The 21,943-nt window shown below is 41.7% G+C and overlaps 1 protein-coding gene across 1 annotated transcript in view; it reads left to right on the forward strand.

The window, feature by feature from the left end:
* PDGFRB (platelet derived growth factor receptor beta) overlaps positions 1 to 16,309 on the forward strand; it is a 186,600-nt gene extending 170,291 nt beyond the window's left edge. Inside the window, exons 19-23 of the mRNA XM_040440726.1 lie at positions 4,929 to 5,040; positions 8,223 to 8,322; positions 11,807 to 11,912; positions 14,325 to 14,554; positions 15,876 to 16,309. Of these exons, the coding sequence (XP_040296660.1) occupies positions 4,929 to 5,040; positions 8,223 to 8,322; positions 11,807 to 11,912; positions 14,325 to 14,554; positions 15,876 to 16,020 (693 nt within the window). The 3' untranslated portion in view covers positions 16,021 to 16,309. The remainder of the gene's footprint in view (positions 1 to 4,928; positions 5,041 to 8,222; positions 8,323 to 11,806; positions 11,913 to 14,324; positions 14,555 to 15,875) is intronic.
* Positions 16,310 to 21,943: the final 5,634 nt, after the last annotated feature.

The raw sequence follows: 21,943 nt of genomic DNA on the forward strand, positions 1-21,943 counted from the left end.
CAGCACTAAATACACGATCTGACAAAACGCTGGCGGCGGGGCAGGCCAGCACCTCCAAGGCGTAGAGCGCCAGTTCGTGCCACATGTCCAGCTTGGACACCCAATAGTTGTAAGGCACACAGGGATCACTGAGGACGCTGACACGGTCTGCTACGTACTCCTTCACCATCTTCCAAAATTTTTCCCTCCTTGTGACACTAGACCGCGTATCAGGTTGAGGGTGCTGGCAGGGTGTCATAAAACTGTCCCAGGCCTTGGAGAGTGTTGCCCTGCCTCTGTTGGAACTGATGTGTGTTCCCCTCATCTCCCCTCCTCGATTGGCCAAGGAACTACGTACTCTGCAGCCAGCGTTGTCAGCTGGAAATTTTTGGAGCAATTTTTCCACAAAGACCTTCTGGTATTGCATCACTTTGCTCGTCCTCTCCACCACAGGAATGAGAGATGAGAAGTTCTCTTTGTAGCGGGGGTCGAGAAGGGTGAACAACCAGTAATTGGTGTTGGCCAAAATGCGTACAACGCGAGGGTCACGGGAAAGGCAGCCTAACATAAAGTCAGCCATGTGTGCTAGAGTCCCAACAGACAAGACTTCGCTGTCCTTATCAGGAGGATAACTCTCAATTTGTTCATCCTCTTCCTCCTCTTCTACCTGGTCTGGCTATCACCCTGTGTACTGTCTTCCCCCATTTCCACCTCTTCCACATGCAAAGCGTCCGCCTTCATTGTGAGCAGCGAGTGTTTGAGTAGACATAGAAGTGGGATGGTTACGCTGATAATAGTGTTATCGCTGCTCACCATCTGTGTAGATTCCTCAAAGTTGTGTAAAACCTCAGAGGTCAGACATCAATGCCCACTCATTGCTCATGAGGAGCTGAAGCTAACTGGAAAGGCGACGACAATGTTGCAGCTGGTATTCTACTACTGCCCTCTGCTGCTCACAAAGCCTGGCCAACATGTGGAACGTGGAGTTCTAGCGCATGCTCACGTCGCACAACAGTTGATGAGCTGGCAATTGCAAGCGCTGCTGCAGCATTGCCAGACTGGCGGAAGCTGTCGATGACTTGCGGAAATGGGCACACATGCAGCGCGCTTTCACCAGTAGCTCAGGCAAATTGGGGTAGGTTTTGAGAAACCGCTGAACCACTAGGTTGAACACGTGGGCATGGTTTGTGTGTGAGCTTGCCGAGCTCCAAAGCCACCACCAAGTTAAGACCATTATCAGACACAACCATGCCTGGTTGTAGGTTGAGTGGCGAGAGCCACAGCTCAGTCTGGTCCCTTATCCCCTGGCACAGCTCTGCGGCAGTGTGCTGTTTGTCACCCAAGCAGATCAGTTTAAGCCTGGCCTGTTGCCGCTTCCCCACTGCAGTGCTACACTGCTTCCAGCTACTGACTGATGGCTGACTTGTGCAGCAAGATGATAATTCAGAGGTGGAAGTGGAGGAGGAGGTGGAAGAGGAGAAGGGGGGGCTGCAGCCACTAACGTAGGTGGTGGCGGAAACCCTGATGGAAGCAGGGCCCGCAATTCTTGGCGTCAGTAGCACCAGTGCCATCCCAGGGTACGACTTGCTCCTGGCCTCCACAACGTTACCCGGTGTGCCATCAGGGAAATGTAGCGTCCCTGGCCAAAAGCACTTGTCCATGTGTCAGTCGTTAAGTGGACCTTCCCAATAACTGCGTTGGTCAGGGCACGGGTAAAGTTATGGGACACATGCTGGTGTAAGGCTGGGACTGCACACCATAAACAATATTGGCAGCTGGGGACAGAGTACCGTGGGACAGCCGCCGCCATTAGGCTGTGGAAAGCCTCAGTGTCCACAAGCCTAGATGGCGACATTTTCAGGGCCAGTAGTTTGGAAAGGTGCGCATTTAGAGCTATGGTCTGTGGGTGAGTGGCTGGATATTTGCGCTTTCGTTCAAAAGCCTGGGGTATAGACATCTGTACGCTGCACTGGGACACAGAAGTGGATGTGCTACCTGATGGTGCTTGCGAAGGTCCAGGTGCATGGCGGGAGGCATCGGGCCTGCGTCTTGGCAAGGGGATTGGCCAGCACGTAACACAGGGGAAGAGGAGGCAGTGGTGTGACCCGCAGACACTGGTTGTGGACTCAGGCATTCGGCCCACCTATTAGGGTGCTTTGATGCCATGTGGTGGATCATGCTGGTGGTGGTGAGGTTTCTAGTGTTCACGCCCCTGCTCATTTTGGTATGGCACAGGTTGCAAATGACAATTCTTTTATCATCTGCAGTTTCCTCAAAAAAGTGCCAGACTGTGGAACACCTACCCCTTGGCAAGGGAGATTGCCGCAAGGGAGTGCTCCGGGGAACAGTTGTGGGCCTGTTTGGTGTGGCCCTCCTTCTCCCTTTTGCCACCCCACTGCCTCTTCCAGCCTGTTGAGCTGCTGCAGATCCCTCCCCCTCTGTACTTCTGTCCTCGCTCGGCTTGCCACCTTCCAGGGTTGGGTCAGTGACTTCATCGTCCAGCACCTCCTCTTCCACTTCCTCACTCTGGTCATCCTCCTGACTTGTTGTCAATAACTGAGGTTGTTGTTAGGTCAATTATGTCTTATCCTCATCATTAACCTCTTGAGACACTAATTGCGGTTGATTTATTGGCAACTGTGTCTCATCATCATCATCCATCTCGTGAAACACTAATTGCTGTTCCCCATCATCTTCTTCTTCTGATTGTGGATGCTCCAGAGTTTGGGAATCAGGGCACAAGATCTCCTCATGTCCCTCTTCAAGCGGGCTTGGCGAGAAGCCCAATTAAGGAATGGCGATGAAAACAGCTCCTCGGAATATCCGAGTGTGGGATCACTTGTTTGCCAAGACTCTCAATGGTGGGTGGAAGGAGTATCAGGGTGAGGATTCTGTTGATCAGACTCTTGGCTACTGAGACTGGACTTTGTGGAAGACAGGGTGGTGATTAACCGACTGGAAGCATTATCTGCTGCAATCCAACTGACCATCTGGTCTCACTGGTGTGACTTCGAGAGTGGTGTCCTGCGCTGCCCTGCAAACTGGGACATGAAGCTAGGTATTGTGGATGAGTGTGTTTCTTGTGCTCTGGCAGCAGGCACAGTTTCACCGCACCCAGGGCCACGGCTTCTGCGTGCACCATTAGCAGCAAGGCCACTTCCCCGTCCCTTACTGCTCGCCTTGCGCATATTAAATGGTATATATGCTTGCAAGTATGTCACACGTACAGTAGCGCAGGTTTTGTAAGTGTATGCGCAAATAAAGTACACAGAATGTCACAGATATTTTTAGGATGCGCACACGTTAAACAGGAGGTATAGCGCAAGTAATGTCGCTGTCACCACCGCCTAATAAAAATTTACACTGAATGAATGTCACTGATATTTAGGATATGCACACGTTAAACAGGAGGTATAGCGCAAGTAATGTCGCTGTCACCACCGCCTAATAAAAATTTACACTGAATGAATGTCACTGATATTTAGGATATGCACACGTTAAACAGGAGGTATAGCGCAAGTAATGTCGCTGTCAACACCACCTAATAAAAAATTACACTGAATTAATGTCACTGATATTTAGGATGCGCACACGTTAAACAGGAGGTATAGCGCAAGTAATGTCGCTGTCAACACCGCCTAATAAAAATTTACACTGAATGAATGTCACTGATATTTAGGATATGCACACGTTAAACAGGAGGTATAGCGCAAGTAATGTCGCTGTCAACACCACCTAATAAAAAATTACACTGAATTAATGTCACTGATATTTAGGATGCGCACACGTTAAACAGGAGGTATAGCGCAAGTAATGTCGCTGTCAACACCACCTAATAAAAAATTACACTGCATTAATGTCACTGATCTTTAGGTTGAACAAACATTATACAGGAGGTATAGCGCAAGTAATGTCGCTGTCACCACCGCCTAATAAAAAATTACACTGAATGAATGTCACTGATAGTTAGGATGCACAAACGTTATACAGGAGGTATAGCCAAGTAATGTAGCTGTCACCAGCGGCTAATAAAAAATTACACTGAATTAATGTCACTCATATTTAGGATGGGCAAACGTATTACAGGAGATGTAGCGCAAGTAATGTCACTGCCACCAGCAGCAAAAAAATTAGACTAAATGTTACTGATATTTCGGATACGCAAACATTATACAGGAGATGTAGCGCAGGTAATATAATTGTTCGCAATGGACACGGTCTATGGAAAAAGTATACTGGATGTCACAGATATTTTTAGGCTGCGCACGCGTTAGACAGGAGATGTAGCGCAGATAATGTCGCTGTCTGCAGCAGCCAAACAATTGCAAGCTATTTAGCGCAGTTTGCGCTAAAAATATATATTGCTGCCAGATACAACTATAGTCCTTAATAGGACTTTTGGGTCTCTAACAAATTTTTGGAATTTGGTGCAGGTTGCGCTAAAAATATATATTGCTGCCACACACAGACAAATTTTGGGTCTATAACAAGTATAAAAACTAAAATATTGCTATTTCAATCCCTACACTATCTCTCCCTTCTGCTCTCCAGCTCTCCCTGACTAATACTGAGCCGAACACATCATCGGGTGCTATATAGCACCCGATGATGCGTTTCGGCCAGCCAATCACTGTAATGCCAGCAGCCAACATGGCTACGGCATTACAGTGAATGGCAGTACTTACCTGCTACGCAGCCAACAAACATGCTTGGAGGAGACTCTAGCATCGTGCTCGAGCACACGCGGTATTCAGCCGAACACCGCGATGTGTCGAGCCGAACTAGTGTTCAGCCGAGCATGCTCGCCTAACACTAGTTTTTTTTATTATTTACTTTTTACAACAATAGCAAACTTTTGCTTTGATTAAATATCTGTTTTTAGATAATACTTTATGTGTTAACCATGGCCTTTCAATTTTATAACTCCTGTATTTTGTTGTTCATCATAGACTTTCCTGCCTCTGAAGTGGATGGCCCCAGAAAGCATTTTCAACAACCTGTACACAACTCTCAGCGATGTCTGGTCATTTGGAATTCTTCTTTGGGAAATATTCACATTGGGTATGAGAAATGTTAATTAAAAATGGGGGCAGTATCATAATATTATTCGTTAGGGAAACTAACTACACCTAGGCCACCATGACAACCTGGTTATATGATGGCTACTCTAAAATTGCAGATACTGTGATTATTGTAATCTTTTCCTATGGTGGTATAAAGCATAGGCCACCATGCTTCCTCTCCCACTCACTTGAATGGGACGAACAGATGTATTTACACTGTACCACAGGATTGCAAGATGAAAAACAACATGGGTTTACTTCAGGGAGATCATGTCAAACAAATCTTATAGATTTTTTTGACTGGGTGAATAAAATAATAGACGGTGGAGGTGCAGTAGACATCGCATATCTAGATTTTAGTAAGGCTTTTGACACTGTCCCACATAGAAGACTTATCAATAAACTGCAGTCATTGAGCATGGACTCCCATATTGTTGAGTGGATTAGGCAGTGGCTGAGTGACAGACAACAGAGGGTTGTAGTCAATGGAGAACATTCAAAACAAGGTAATGTTACCAGTGGGGTTCCACAGGGATCTGTACTGGGACCGATTTTGTTTAATATCTTCATAAGTGATATTGCAAAAGGCCTCGCTGGTAAGGTTTGTCTTTTTGCTGATGACACAAAGATATGTAACAGGGTTGATGTTCCTGGAGGGAAACGCCAAATGGAAAAGGATTTAGGAAAACTAGAAGAATGGTCAGAACTCTGGAAACTGAAATTTAATGTGGATAAGTGCAAGATAATGCACCTGGGGCGTAAAAACCCAAGGGCAGAATATAGAATATTTGACACAGTCCTGACCTCAGTATCTGAGGAAAGGGATTTAGGAGTAATTATTTCAGAAGACTTAAAGGTGGGAAGACAATGTAATAGAGCAGCACGAAATGCCAGCAGAATGCTTGGATGTATAGGGAGAGGTATAAGCAGTAGAAAGAGTGAAGTGCTTATGCCGCTGTACAGAACACTGGTGAGACCTCACTTGGAGTATTGTGCGCAGTACTGGAGGCCATATCTCCAGAAGGATATAGATACTCTAGAGAGAGTTCAGAGAAGAGCTACTAAACTAGTACATGGATTGCAGGATAAAACTTACCAGTAAAGGTTAAAGGACCTTAATATGTATAGCTTGGGAGAAAGAAGAGACAGAGAGGATATGATAGAAACTTTTAAATACATAAAGGGAATCAACTCGGTAAAGGAAGAGAGCATATTTAAAAGAAGAAAAACTACCACAAGAGGACACAGTTTTAAATTAGAGGGGCAAAGGTTTAAAAGTAATATAAGGAAGTATTACTTTACTGAGAGAGTAGTGGATGCATGGAATAGCCTTCCTGCAGAAGTGGTAGCTGCAAATACAGTGAAGGGGTTTAAGCATGCATGGGATAGGCATAAGGCCATCCTTCATATAAGATAGGGCCGGGGGCTATCCATAGTATTCAGTATATTGGGCAGACTAGATGGGCCAAATGGTTCTTATCTGCCGACACATTCTATGTTTCTATGGTGTGCAGGTAAACACTAAAGAGGACATAGCTCTCGAACTAACACCGCAACCCCTTCAAACAGCTGATTGGCTGCGGTGCTGAGAGTTGGACCTCCATGAATCTGAAATTTATGACCTATCCTGAGGATAGGACACCAATTTCATGAAACCAGAATACCCCTTTAACAGGTATTCTGGACTTATGTATAATAAGGGCACATTTATTAAGTACGGCGTTTTAAATGTCGGTGCCGGCCTCTACATAACTTCGGCATATCCACAGCCAATTCTAAATGTAAGACATCTTTCTTGCTGTATACCCCTAAACCAGGCATAGAAAATGATGAATGAGACGGGCCTGTCTGCCCGTCCCCTTCCCTACCTACGCTACGCCCCGTTTTTTTAGACCTGCCGTGAGCGGGGAAGAAGTTGCAGATTCTGCGGCAACCTGGCGTGTGACAGAATCTGGGCCAGAAATAAGCCACAAAAGTGGCATATATCTGTTCCGAAATGACCCCCATACGTCTGCAAATTTAGGCCCAACTTTAGGCCAAGAAAAAACTGTGTAAAAGTGACTCTGTTCACACTAATGTATGGAGCTTCCCTAAGCTTGTACAGTATTTTTGATGGTAGGAATAGCACAGTTACCCTTAAAATCTCAAAACATTTTCAAATAGAGGGCAGCAAAAATCAGTGGACCCCACTGACGTTAATGGAGTTCGCTTATATCCAATCGAAAATAGGTCTGGCATACAGTGGCTGTCATGACTCTTATAGACAAGAGTCATGGTGCTAATGTGAACAGACCCTCAAACGTCCTACAAATATGAAGCATGTGGCATGGACCCTTAGGATTCATTCAGTTTTTATTGCATTTTCTGTACACAATATCAGGAGTGGATCCTAAAGATAATTATAAAGGAACAAAAGATCCTTCTTCAATTTGAATTGAAGTAAAAAAAATAATAATACTGTATACCAAAATTGTTCAAAAATTGTCTGCTTTGAAAAACTGCTACTTGTTAGAATGGTCCACAATGACAAGATGATGTCATGCTATTGAAACCCTCAGCTATCAGTTACAATCTGTAAAGGAACCAGAAAGAATTATACAGATCTACTAGAAATGATATACTCCACAAAGGCAAGCATAACTAAGGAATTAACGGCCCCAGTGCAAATGTTCATCTTTTCTCCACTCCGCACAACTTCTGTTCACAGCCAGTCCACCAACATCCAAATTTAATCTACTTGGGCTGTAGGTCTTGAGATGTAGTAGAAAAAATTGCTGCACACAGCTAATTCAATTTGCCATTAATCTGTGAGATTTATTATTCACAATTATTTCATGTTGCATACATGATCCAGTGGATGCCCATATATCAGAGACACATTGTATGAGTACCGTACGTTTCGGCCTATATCGGCCTTCTTCAGCGGTATATGATCTGGCAGCGGTATATGATCTGGCGGTATATGATCTAGCTGTTCTCTTATGTGGATAACAGATGAGAGTCTTGAAACAGAACCCCTATTCCTTTTTGCTCGTCATGTTACTTTTTGTCCTATAGAATATTCCTATTTTATTTTGTTGTTCATATACTGTACCACCAGTTCAAATCAATCTTTTGCACTATATACATGATCCACTGTGTTTTAATATATGACTGTACATATATGATGTATCGTTATAGGTGGAACACCATATCCTGAATTGCCAATGAATGAACAGTTCTACAATGCCATAAAGCGAGGCTATAGGATGTCAAAACCATCGTATGCCTCAGAAGCAGTGTAAGTTACAACTGATTTAGACTCCAGTAATTTTTATAAACACAAATAGTAAAAACAGTTTTGAAAAATCAAATGTTATACAAGAATATCATACACTTTAGCAAATAGGTCCTGGGTTTGAATCTGACCAAAGGCAACATCTGCATGTAGTCCGTTTTTCATGCGTTCCCATGAGATTCCTATAGACCCAATAGTTTTATTCCACACTACAAAAAACCTTACTGCTAGATTAATTGGCTTCCTATGAAATTTTCGCTGTTGTGTGCATCTGATATTAAACATTAGGTATTAGAAACAGTGGCGTACATAGAGAGGTAAGGGACCCATGGCAAGGATCAAACCAGGTCCCCCACACAGGACAGAAGGGTTTCTGCCTAAACCCTTCTAAATGACCCTTGGGCCATTTTTCCACTGCCTCATTTGCAAAAGTTGTTCCTTTAGACTCTAAAGTTTAGAGGGTAGAGTCCTGACCAAGTTTTCACCTCCAGTAGAAGAGGTGATAATCCCAACTAAGATTGGGCCCCTCTTGCCCTGGGCCCCATAGCAGTCGCATGGTCTGCCGCTATGGTAGTTACACCCCTGATTAGAAATTATTAGACGTTAGTAGCGAAGCGTTACTACTACCATGTCAAAGTAATTGACAGTTTCACAGGTAGGTACCATGAATATCCCCCCCCCGCCATTCCCTCTCCACCTAGGGAGGTGATTGCAGCAAAACTCCAGCACCCCTAAGAATAAAGCATCTGCTACTCACATATCATGTACCAAGCTATAGACATTTCCAGACAAGACCCCTGTTATCAATCACGCTCCCTCAAAAGACTCAGATAAAACGGTATTTATATTTTCAAAATACTTTATTTAAAACATAGATAAAACATTATTTACTATATAATAACTTACACAAGTCATAAAATCACACAGATAAAAGGTTTTCTTTTTACAAACTTGGTGTCAGGATATTATAAAGCAATACATATATGTGTGTGTGTACTTACAATGTCACAGATCTCTCCACTTTTATCAGGTACAGTACTTGGCAATTGTTGATGATCAGGTATAGGAGGCGTAACAAGGTTTAAAGTCATTATCTCTTTCGCATCCTGTCTAGCATAAGCCAAGTATCTTTGTAGTACATCACTGTATCTTTTCGTTTTAACATCATCCGGTGAATCTCTGATATTTTAAATTTTACTCATTTCATCATCAAGAGCCTGAATTGTGCTCTGATGTATGGTAGGTGATGGTCTGTTTTAACTTGTTAAGCTCACTTCTTGGGATCAGATACATTTTCTCAGCAGGCTCCATTATTATTTACTTGCAAAAAGGCTTGTTATTAATGCAATTGTGAAATTCAAGATTGAATGACCAAGCGCTTCTTTTTCTTTATGGTCATCCATAAAGAGCACAGCTTTCTTATAGCATTGTGTAGTATATTTTTCTGACGTTCTTTTAGAGGTATTCTACCTTCTAAGATATTTAAAGTGATCTCTGCTATGGCCATGATTAAATCTTTACCAGCACTGCATAATATACCGTATTTTTCGCCCTATAAGACGCACCTGTGCTTTTGGTGGGTTTTGAACTAATGGTGGTCTGTGCATGACACTACTATGGGGGATCTGTGGATGGCACTGGTATAGGGGGATCTGTGGGTGGCACTGTTATGGGGGGATCTGTGGGTGGCACTGTTATGGGGGGATCTGTGGGTGGCACTGTTATGGGGGATCTGTGGATGGCACTGTTATGGGGGATCTGTGGATGGCACTGTTATGGGGGGATCTGTGGATGGCACTGTTATGGGGGGGATCTGTGGATGGCACTGTTATGGGGGGATCTGTGGATGGCACTGTTATGGGGGGGATCTGTGGATGGCACTGTTATGGGGGGATCTGTGGATGGCACTGTTATGGGGGGGATCTGAGGGGGCACTGTTATGGGGGGGATCTGTGGATAACACTGTTATGGGGGTGATCTGTGGATGGCACTGTTATGGGCGGGGGTGATCTGTGGATGGCACTGTTATGGGCGGGGGTGATCTGTGGATGGCATGTTTATTGGGGGGAGATCTGTGTATGGCACTGTTATGGGGGGTGATCTGTGGATGGCACTGTTATGGGTGGGTGATCTGTGGATGGCACTGTTATGGGGTGGTTGATCTGTGGATGGCACTGTTATGGAGGGGGATCTGTGGAGGGCACTGTTATGGGGGGTGGATCTGTGGATGGCACTGCTATATATGTGTCACCCACAGATCCCCCACCCCATAACAGTGCCATCCACATATCCCCCACCCATAATAGTGGCATCCACAGATGCCCTAATATACCAGAGCTAAACCTGTGGGAGGGGCTGGTGGCATGCAAATGCAGCGGGGCCGGTGCAGTCACTGTACTCCGGCCCCGCCGCTCACTCACTGCTTTATTGCCTAAACCTTTTATAAAATTAACTTTAATTGAAGTTCCGATCCCCAGCCCCATCTGTACTACTTACTAAATGTCCTGTAGCAGGCAGAGCAGGGCGGGCGGCCGGCCGTAACTCACTGATATCAGGTGCCTGCGCCGCCTACTTTATGAATGAAGTAGGCGGTGCAGGCACGTGACATCAGTGAGTTACGGCCATCCGCCCACCCTGCTCGGCCTGCTACAGGACATTTAGTAAGTAGTACAGATGGGGCTGGGGATCGGAACTTCAATTAAAGTTATTATTATAAAAGGTTTAGGCATTAAGGAAGTGAGTGAGCGGCGGGGCCGGAGTACAGTGACCGCACCGGCCCCGCTGCATTTGCATGACACCGGCCCCTCCTCCCTCCCCCTCCAGCTGATACATCGCAGTCTGCAATGTAAAATGGCAGCATTCGCCCCATAAGACGCAGGGGCATTTTTCCCCCACTTTGGGGGGGGGGGGGAGTGCGTCTTATGGGCCGAAAAATACGGTAGTTTTTTTTTTAGCAGGGGAGGTGCTTTTACCAGTGTTTTTAAGAGATACCAGTTGCATCGTATTCTCTTAGAAATCTTGTCGTCACTATATACGATCACCGAATGCTGCTTGTACTGTAATATTCACTTATTAGAACCAATTTCTCAAAACGCATCTGTTCAGGAGTAGTGCCTCTTAAATCTACTAACAAATACCTATAAGGAGGCTGTGTAGCATCCTCAAAAGCTTCTAAGAAAAAGCGTGATTTTCGTGAGGTACATTTATTATTAATGGTAGGTGAGGGAACCTGTTACATCATTTTTATTGACTTAGTATATACAATTTTTATAAATGGTTCCCAGGAAAAAGATCAAATGAGACCACTTATCTCAGATGAAGTCATGTGCCTCTTGTATATTTAGTACCAGCAATTTCTTAGTATACGGCCCACATACTGTTCTTATGTTATATCCATCTAAAGTTACAATATACAGTATATACTATCATTTTATATTTGAAACTTTTGGGTCTGTTTGATGAGTAACCACAACTTTTTCTTTTTCAGCTATGAGATTATGCAAAAATGCTGGGATGAAAAGTTTGAAAAAAGGCCAACTTTTTCCAGCTTGGTGACTCTGACTGGAAACCTTTTAGCTGATGGCTACAAACAGGTATATTGTGCATTTTAATTCCTATAAACCCTGCCTGACTTATTCGGACACTCAACAAAGACTGTTAGCAGCAAGGGATAACATATGCAAAGCTTAAAAAAAATTCCCAGCTGGTGAACTGAAACGTAACATTGGTTCACAAAGGACACTTTATTTCATGCTAATTTGGGATTGCTGCAGAATTTGTCATGTACAAAGCATACCTTAAAGGCTTTCATTTATGATTGACCAAAAATAATATTTTCAATTGGCCTTTATTAAAAATATGGAGCTGGTTTGTTACAAAGGGTTAACCGTTTTTCTAGCTGTGTGACTGGTACTTTCACTTTGTGCCGGAAATCTAATAACCCAGATCTCTAAACGAATAAAAGGTCATAAACACTTATTTAGGCCGCATTCTTATCAGTAAGATAAGAACTCAGCTATAATGAGTGTTTATAATTTGAGGGAGCAGAGATAAGGAGTATGTCTGCTCCACAGATGACGGAAAAAAAAAAAATAATGCACAGGCAGCTTATAGAGCATGTCAGCTCTGTACAGAAAAAGGGATTCCATATTGTTAATAAAAACCAATTGAAAATATTATTTTTAGCTCAAAATAAGTACAATGCAATAATTAAAAAATTTCTCACAAAGGTTTACATAGCCTTTAACCTCTTGGGGACATATGACGTACCGGTACAGCATGATGTGCTGGTACTTAAGGACACATGACGTACCGGTACGTCATGTGTAGTTCCGATCACCGCCGGGCGGTGATCGGAACTGGGTGCCTGCTAAAAACAATCAGCAGGCACCCTGGGACAGTTCGCGGGGGGTCCTGTGACCCCCCATATCGGTGATCGCCGCAAAATGGGGACCCAATGGCATGGAAGGCAGCGCGATGCATTCCTTAGGCATCGGCGCTGCCTTCCGGTGAAGAGCCTGTGAGATACTAAAGAATAATTTTTAAAAAAAAATGCTTTGTTATGTAAAACTGAAACAAACAACCAAAAAAAAAAGTAGTCATATTTGGTTTTGTCACATCCGTGACAACCTGCTCTATAAAAATACCACATGATCTAACCTGTCAGATGAATGTTGTAAATAACAAAAAATAAAAACGGTGCCAAAACAACTATTTCTTGTTACCTTGCCTCACAAAAAGTGTAATATAGATCTGCCTTCCAAAAACGGTATGGCATTCCTTTCCTTCTGTGCCCTGCCGTGTGCCCGTACAGCAGTTTACGACCACATATGGGGTGTTTCTGTAAACTACAGAATCAGGGCCATAAATATTGAGTTTTGTTTGGCTGTTAACCCTTGCTTTGTAACTGGAAAAAAAATATTAAAATGGAAAATGTGCCAAAAAAGTGAAATTTTGAAATGTTATCTCTATTTTCCATTAATTCTTGTGGAACACCTAAAGGGTTAACAAAGTTTGTAAAATCAGTTTTAAATACCTTGAGGGGTCTAATTTCTAAAATGAGGTCACTTTTTTGGAGTTTCTACTCTAGGGGTTCATCAGGGGGGCTTCAAATGGGACATGGTGTCAAAAAACCAGTCCAGCAAAATCTGCCTTCCAAAAACCGTATGGCATTCCTTTCCTTCTGCGCAACGCCGTGTGCCCGTACAGTAGTTTACGACCACATATGGTGTGTTTCTGTAAACTACAGAATCAGAGCCATAAATATTGAGTTTTGTTTGGCTGTTAACCCTTGCTTTGTAACTGGAAAAAAATTATAAAAATGGAAAATCTGCCAAAAAGTGAAATTTTATCTCTATTTTCCATTAATTCTTGTGGAACACCTAAAGGGTTAACAAAGTTACAAAAAATCTGTTTTGAATACCTTGAGGGGTGTAGTTTCTAGAATGGGGTCATTTTTGAGTGGTTTCTATTATGTAAGCCTCACAAAGTGACTTCAGACCTGAACTGGTCCTTAAAAAGTGGGTTTTTGAATATTTCTGAAAGATTTCAAGATTTGCTTCTAAACTTCTAAGCCTTGTAACATCCCCAAAAAATAAAATGTCATTCCCAAAATTATCCAAACATGAATTAGACATATGGGGAATGTAAAGTAATAACTATTGTTGTAGGTATTACTATGTATTATAGAAGTAGAGAAATTTAAACTTTGAAATTTGCAAATGTTTCAAAATTTTTGGTAAATTTTGTATTTTTTTATAAATAAAAATGGATTTTTTTGACTCCATTTTACCAGTGTCATGAAGTACAATATGTGATTAAAAAACAATCTCAGAATGGCCTGGATAAGTCAAAGCGTTTTAAAGTTATCACCACATAAAGTGACACTGGTCAGATTTGCAAAAAATGGCCTGGTCCTTAAGGTGAAATGTGGCCGTGTCCTTAAAGGGTTAAGTATAAACATAAATGTGATGCCAAATAATGTAATTTTTTTCTGTGTTTTATAGAGATACAAACAAGTAAATGAAGAATTTTTAAGAAGTGATCATCCTGCTGTCGTTCGTGTGAGGCCTCAAGCAACTAAAATAAATAATCCAGTCTATGAGGGAGAAAGTATTTCAAATATTCTATATTCAGCAGTACAACCAAATGACAGTGAATATATTATCCCTCTGCCTGACCCTAAGCCCGAGGACTCTGATAACGTGCTGAATGAGAACTCAGAAAGTCGACCAAGGTAAAGCAGACATTTAAAAAAGGTTTCTATAAATATAAGAGAAACAAATCAGAGTCATTTTGGGGATTATTTATTATACTGAAATACACCTATATACACCACTATCTGCGACTTCTCCCTGCTCTCACGCCCGGAGTAAAATTGTGGGCGTGGCGGGGAAGGGGACGGGCCGACAGGCTAGTCTCATTTATCACTTTCTATGCCTGTTTTAGGCGTACAAAAAGGTCTAAATGTAAGACAGCAAGGAAGCTGTCTTACATTTAGAAGCGTCTAAAACGCTGGTTTTAAAAAATGTTCCCCGTTTGTGTTCGGGCTGATTATGTCATCGCAAAATAGCTAGTCCAATATATGAAACAACCTACATTGTAAGATGCAGGATTTTGGGTTAAAAGAAACAGTCAGGTAACGCTCATCCCCTACGTCTAGGATGGTGGCTTGTCTAGGTCAAGCCAAATAAGTAAACACTCAGCGTTTGGGAATTTATATGAGTTACATGTTAAAAATTTAAAAAATACCTGATAGCATGTTATTTTATGATGATACATTCCCTTTAAAAAGGACCTGTAACCTCTCCTGACATGTCTGTTTTAATAAATACTTGCATTCCCCTATTCTGGATCTATGACTCTGTGTTGTACCATTCCTTTATTATTACTTCTAGAAGTTCAGAATTTTGAACAGTTTGCAATAAAGTTCCAGATGGATGTTACTACTGTAGTTGAGGTGTGTCCCTGCACAGTCTGACATCATCCAATCAGTGTTGACAGTGTCAGACTGTGCAGGTACACACCTCAACTACAGTAGTAACACCCATCTGGACCTGTATTGCAAACTGCTAGAAATGTATAACTTCTAGATGAAATGACACATCATAGAGCCATAATAATAGATGATCCAGAATTGAATTACATGGGGAATGCAAGTAGTTTGTAAAACAGACATGTTAGGAGTGGTTATAGGTTCAAATTAACCATGCAACCTTCAATCATTATCCAACAAAGTGCATCTAGTCACTATAGCCAATCCCTACTTCTGCTTATGCAACCCCAATCTCCTCTTGTCTTTATTACTTTGTAAGATAGTTTGGGTAGGGCTCTCTAACTTTATCATGTTTCACATTTAAATTCTTTAGCTTTGGTATTTGTATTGGAATATTTTGGTTTTTATCACCCATTTGCATGTGATTGTACAGTGCCATAGAAGAGGGTGGCACCAGATATTGATAATAAGTACATATTAAGAATATATTCTTTCAGCTACTTTGGAAACATAGATGTATTATAAGATAATGGTTTATTCATGTCATGTTTTTAATACCCAGCTCTACACTGCAAGAAGGAAACACATCTTCTACAATTTCCTGTGATAGCCCTCTAGGGCAGCCAGAACAAGAGGTCGAAAGTGAAGTCCAGAGTCATACCCAGGAAGATGAGCAGGTGCATCATGAGGAGGAGAGCTTCCTGTAGAAGATACCGGCAGCAATGATCTTACTTCACTATGGAACATGGTACAATGTACTGTATGGAACAGATATTCCAACTTTATGCAATAATGTCATTTGGGCCTTCTATGTTGTGAAGACCAAAAATATCATCCTGACCAAAGATATGCTCCAGTCTTGGGCACATCCACAGTGCCAGAATATACCAAAAATTTAACTTTTCTGATCTGCTATGAGATCTAAGTGCAATATTTAAAAATGAACAGCAAATTGATGCACTGAAATGAGGAGAAGACCATAAGAACTTTTTAAAGTGCTTTAAACAGATGCCTAAAGTCCATGGAGTCATCCATTTGGTGGCTAAAACCAAAATATCCTTCCGGTCTGGGTGAGCCAGTTTTACCAGGAAGGGAATAGACAGTTGGAATAGACAGTCTCCACTATTGCACGAGTGTTGCACATTTGTAACCTTGAAACTATGTATGTTGCTCAAGAGACTTTAACAACCATAACTTCCGTGGTCCCTCGATCTGGAATAAACACAATCTTTACAGCAGAGTGATGGCGATCAATTATACGTATAGCTACATCTAGGGTTGAACTTAACACTGCGACATTTGACAATTGCCAGAAAGGATCCATAAACTTGGAGCCAGATGCATTGAAGTTTAGGTGTAGTAACCTGTTAACCAGGCTCAAGTACAAGCATATTAGTACCATGGCTGGTAATAGGTCAGTGACCATTGTTGCCAGTAGAACAGATTGCTCTGTCTGTATCTGACTATATATATATATATATATATATATATATATATATATATATATATATATATATACATACATATACATATACACACAGTTTATATATAAATATATATATATACATTTTTTTTTACTCAGCGCTATATTTACTATCCAAGTTTGTGAATATAATGGTGACGGCTGGACCGTACTCCAAAAAATGATGGGTTGAAAGTGATTATCACAGAAACATGCAAGCCTTTTTTCAGTCTGTGACTGACATGTCGGGCTATGCTGTACTATGCCTATATTTTTTATTTGTATTTAACATTTGCTACAATTGCTTACATTTTACACGGATACTGAAAAAATATACTGATGTCATGACAATATACAATAGTTTATGTAAGAGATATCTATATTGTAACTACAAATGCAAATTACACTGCCAGTTATGTGTACACTGACACCACATAACACTTATAGAGGGTAGACAGCAAACACTATATATCAGATGGCTTGCAAGTGACAATCATGAATATACTAGAGCATTTTCAATGTTGTGCCAGGACTGAACAGCTTTATAGAAAAATTCCCTCTAGACTTATGCTTGTAATGTGGACTCTCAACCATGTAATTTATAGTATTGCTGTCCACTTATGTGGCAGAATTGCAACCCTGCACCTCATATACCTTTTACTGGTGAAATATATGGTACAATACAATGTTTCCACATCAAGTTGACAAAATCCTCATAAAACTCTGAACTTCTACATGGGTACGATACACATTCCTTCTATCTGAGGTCTTCCACTTGCCTCCATACATTTCCTTGTGTCATGTAACATGCAACTTTCTCCTTACTACCTTGACCACATGAATGGTCAAGTCACTTCTCACTCACATGTCCTGTTGCAGTTGTAGTCATAATCTAATTGCTTTCAGGGTTTTCGCTTGCCACTTTCTTCAAATCTGTTTCATCAGACTGATGTGGCCATTCACTTGTTTGGGGTGATACATCCATGCTCAGTTCGAACCAGGGTCCATATATCAATAGCAGTGACAAGAAAGTCCTATTCTGATTAATAGGGTCATGTCCGATATACTCTCAGCTTTGTATGGTTGCTTTGGCAGATGTAGGACACAGCAGGCACCGTTTCTCCACATCCAATGCGTGGTTGGGCATGAGATTGCAACTGGAGGAAACTTTAAGATTTGACTTTTTGAGTTTAGTCTGAGTAAAGACTGTAAGGCCTCTTTCACACTTGCGTTGTCCGGATCCGTCGTGTACTCCATTTGCCGGAGGTGCCCGCCGGATCCGTAACAACGCAAGTGAACTGAAAGCATTTGAAGACTGATCCGTCTTCAAAATGCGTTCAGTGTTACTATGGCAGCCAGGACGCTATTAAAGTCCTGGCTGCCATAGTAGTAGTGGGGAGCGGGGGAACAGTATACTTACCGTCCGTGCGGCTCCCGGGGCGCTCCAGAATGACGTCAGAGCGCCCCATGTGCATGGATGACGTGATCCATGCGATCACATCATCCATGTGCGTGGGGCGCCCTGACGTCACTCTGAAGCACCCCGGGAGCCGAACGGACGGTAAGTATACTGCTCCCCCGCTCCCCACTACACTTTACCATGGCTGCCAGGACTTTAGCGTCTTGGCAGCCATGGTAACCATTCAGAAAAAGCTAAACGTCGGATCCGGTAATGCGCCGAAACGACGTTTAGCTTAAGGCCAGATCCAGATTAATGCCTTTCAATGGGCATTAATTCCGGATCCGGCCTTGCGGCAAGTGTTCAGGATTTTTGACCGGAGCAAAAAGCGCAGCATGCTGTGGTATTGTCTCCGGCCAAAAAACGTTCTGTTCCGGAACTGAAGACATCCTGATGCATCCTGAATGGATTTCTCTCCATTCAGAATGCATGGGGATAATCCTGATCAGGATTCTTCCGGCATAGAGCCCCGACGACGGAACTCTATGCCGGAACACAACAACGCAAGTGTGAAAGAGCCCTTATATGGTGTGGCCTGACTACACCCTGTAGCAATAGCTGTTTGGTTGTGTATCCCTAGACACTTTAGGTGGCCATTGGAAACCTACATCCAGATATGCCAATCCACTCTGTAAGTCTCAGCCAATCAGCAGAGTTGAGAAAAGTCATGTGACACAACTGCAGTTCAGCTCTGATTTCAAAGAGACATGGAGGCCATCATTGCCAAAAATGTGAGAGGGGAATCGTTTTTTTATTATCCTCTCTTTAGCACTAGGGGCTGCTTAGGGTTTACAACTTGTCCCACTAGTTAAATATTTAACAGGTTGTTGTATTAATGCCCTGATCTCATGAGAACCTGTTCAGATGTGAGATCCCTTTGAGGTGAGACACAGTTCTGACCACCTCCCGGCCGGGAAACAGCAGAGTGCTCTGGCGCTCGTTGTTTCAGTAGCTTCTATTGCCGTGCATGAGAGCTATGGAAACATTGTAGCACAGCAAGCTATGCTGTTTCTGAGTTAGGGAGACACCATAGCTTTCTGTACTATACTATTTCCATGGCTCTCATGCATGGCAATAGAAGCTACTGAAACAGCACTGGAGGGCTCTGCTGTTTCCCGGCCGGGAGGTGGTCAAGACTGTGTCTTATCTTGCCTTAGTAACGGCTAGTTGAGACAACGCCTTTAATACATGAATATGAATCATGCTTTTTCTGGTCAAGAATAAGATTTGTTCCTCCAGTGAGTCAGAATTTCTTTGCACACTGACTTCCTGTGAAGAACACTGTGAAAAAATAACCTGATGACTCTCCGAAGAGTTTGAGTAGTCTCTAATATTAATGCATTTTTGCACCCAGGAACTAATGCTGAAAAAAAATGAGTTACATATTGTATCCTAACGTGCACATTGTAGACCTTTAAATGCAGGTTGTTCCCTGTTTAGAAAATGTAGTGAGAACCACAAAGTGGAGTTATTAGTACTTGTACACATGGCAGACACAGATGCAGAACCGAAAGGTTAGGACTCCAGTGCATAACAGTGTCTTCTTATGTCACAACAGGTCATTTGGGCTCCTAGTGCTATTCTTCCCTCAATGCAGTAGCTCCATAAGATAGCACCCAATGACACATGCTATAGCCCATCTGAAAAAAAAAAAAAAAATTCCATATGTAATTAGGAGCATCCAGTGGAGTAGCAGAGCTCTACACAAGTGTTTGGGTGCCATATTATAGCCTCCTACAACTGGGAGGCTATATGGAGCCATAATATAGCTGTGTGCATGAGCCCTTACCAACCAAAGATAAAAAACTACATTTTTCTATGACTTGATTGGTCACTACAGGCAGCTTCCTAACTTATTCTTTGCATTAGTTTAGATTAAAGGAGCGTTGATGTAGACTTGTGCTTTTCTACTATTTTTAATGGTACTTTGGCAAAATTCAAGTTTCTATATTTTTGTTGGCTATGGAGAACTGTATATGTTTGTATCTTTTAGAAAAGACAATGTGTACCATATTATATTTTAAGTATGTATTCACTCTATAGCATTTTAAATACTATATCATAATTTACAATATTATCAAGAAATCGTAAAAAGAATATAATACAAATTTATAGGTCACACTATACATGATCTTTATGCAAATAGAGTAACATTAAAGTAAAATGGGAAGAAAAAACATATGTGGCAATAGTTTTTACTTTAGCATAGAGTAATGATTGCTCAATTCTTACAACAGGCAAAAAATATTGTGCAATAACCCACAATGTCTGGGGACTGTTCTTGTACTAGGGTTACTGTATACATAGATCTCGATATATTTTACAACTTGTTTAACTACCCATTAAAATCATGACATCCATAATAATCCAGATTTGTGTTTACTTCTAATTTCAGTTCAATGTTTTCATTTTCTACCACCCTGATCACAATTCTAGTAAATTAGTGATAAAAGATCAATTTCTTTACAGTAAATATACATTTGATATTGAATGTTCAGCAGTGATTATAATAATAAAAAAGAGACAAAATAAATAAAATATACTGCACATGCATAAAACTTTTCACAACATGGATGAATAAAGATTTATATTTATTGGAGTGCTGCCTCATGCTCTAAGGCAGGCATCCTCAAACTGCGGCCCTCCAGCTGTTGTAAACTACAACTCCCACAATGCCCTGCTATAGGCTGATGCCTGTAGGCTGTTCGGGCATGCTGGGAGTTGTAGTTTTGCAACAGCTGAAGGGCCGCAGTTTGAGGATGCCTGTTCTAAGGCTTGCACTTTTATATCATTGCCCAGTGCTGTTGACCTCTTTAGAACATAACATTTTATACGGCTTTAGTCCAATATATATGTTTTTAGAAATATTCCAATACTTCAAAATTGGCCATGATTTATTATCAATCCCTTCATGTAGTAGTGACTTAATTAAAAGGGTTATCCGACCCCTGAAAATTGTATTTAAAGGGGTTTTCTGTTTTATATTTATGATGACCTACCCTCAATAGAGTTTAACAATATCAGTTTGTTGGGGGTCTGACAGCCGACGCCAGAAACAACAGTGGACAGAGTCGGAAAGAGGAAGCTCAATACACTGTATAGTGGCTGTGCAGGGGTACTGCAGCTTATTTAAATGAATGTTACCCACATGGCCACTACACAGTGTAAAGAGCTTACTGTGGATAGATCATCAAAAATTGAAACTGTAAAAACCCTTTTAAAACTCATTCTAACTTAAGAGAACCTGTCTGCTCTCCTGATTGGCTTAATAAAACCAGAATTCAAGTATTTATGACATACTTGCATTCTAGTTTACTAAAACTGACATGTCAGGAGGGCAGACAGGTTCTCATTAAAGAACATCCTTTATTCATCAATTATCATAAATATGCAATTATCACATCATTGACACATGGTTAAAAACTGGGTTTTGTACACAATAATTCTGTAAATTCATTACTGATTTTGGAGTATTCTGTACTGTATACTTGTGCTACATGTATGTGTTTTTTATACTACTATGATCAAGGCAATTAGAAAAGAACACATTTCTGTCTTCAAAAACATAAACTAAATCCAATTGCCATAATTATACTGAACTCTATGCATAAATCTGTATATTTTTGGGCTATAAACCTAATAGTAATAGAAACACCATATTGCCAAAAATGACTTTTTGTGTCCCTCCTTGTTGCATCTACAGTACACA

Source organism: Bufo bufo, chromosome 1 (genome assembly GCF_905171765.1).
Source record: "Bufo bufo chromosome 1, aBufBuf1.1, whole genome shotgun sequence".
Classification (NCBI taxonomy): Eukaryota; Metazoa; Chordata; class Amphibia; order Anura; family Bufonidae; genus Bufo; species Bufo bufo.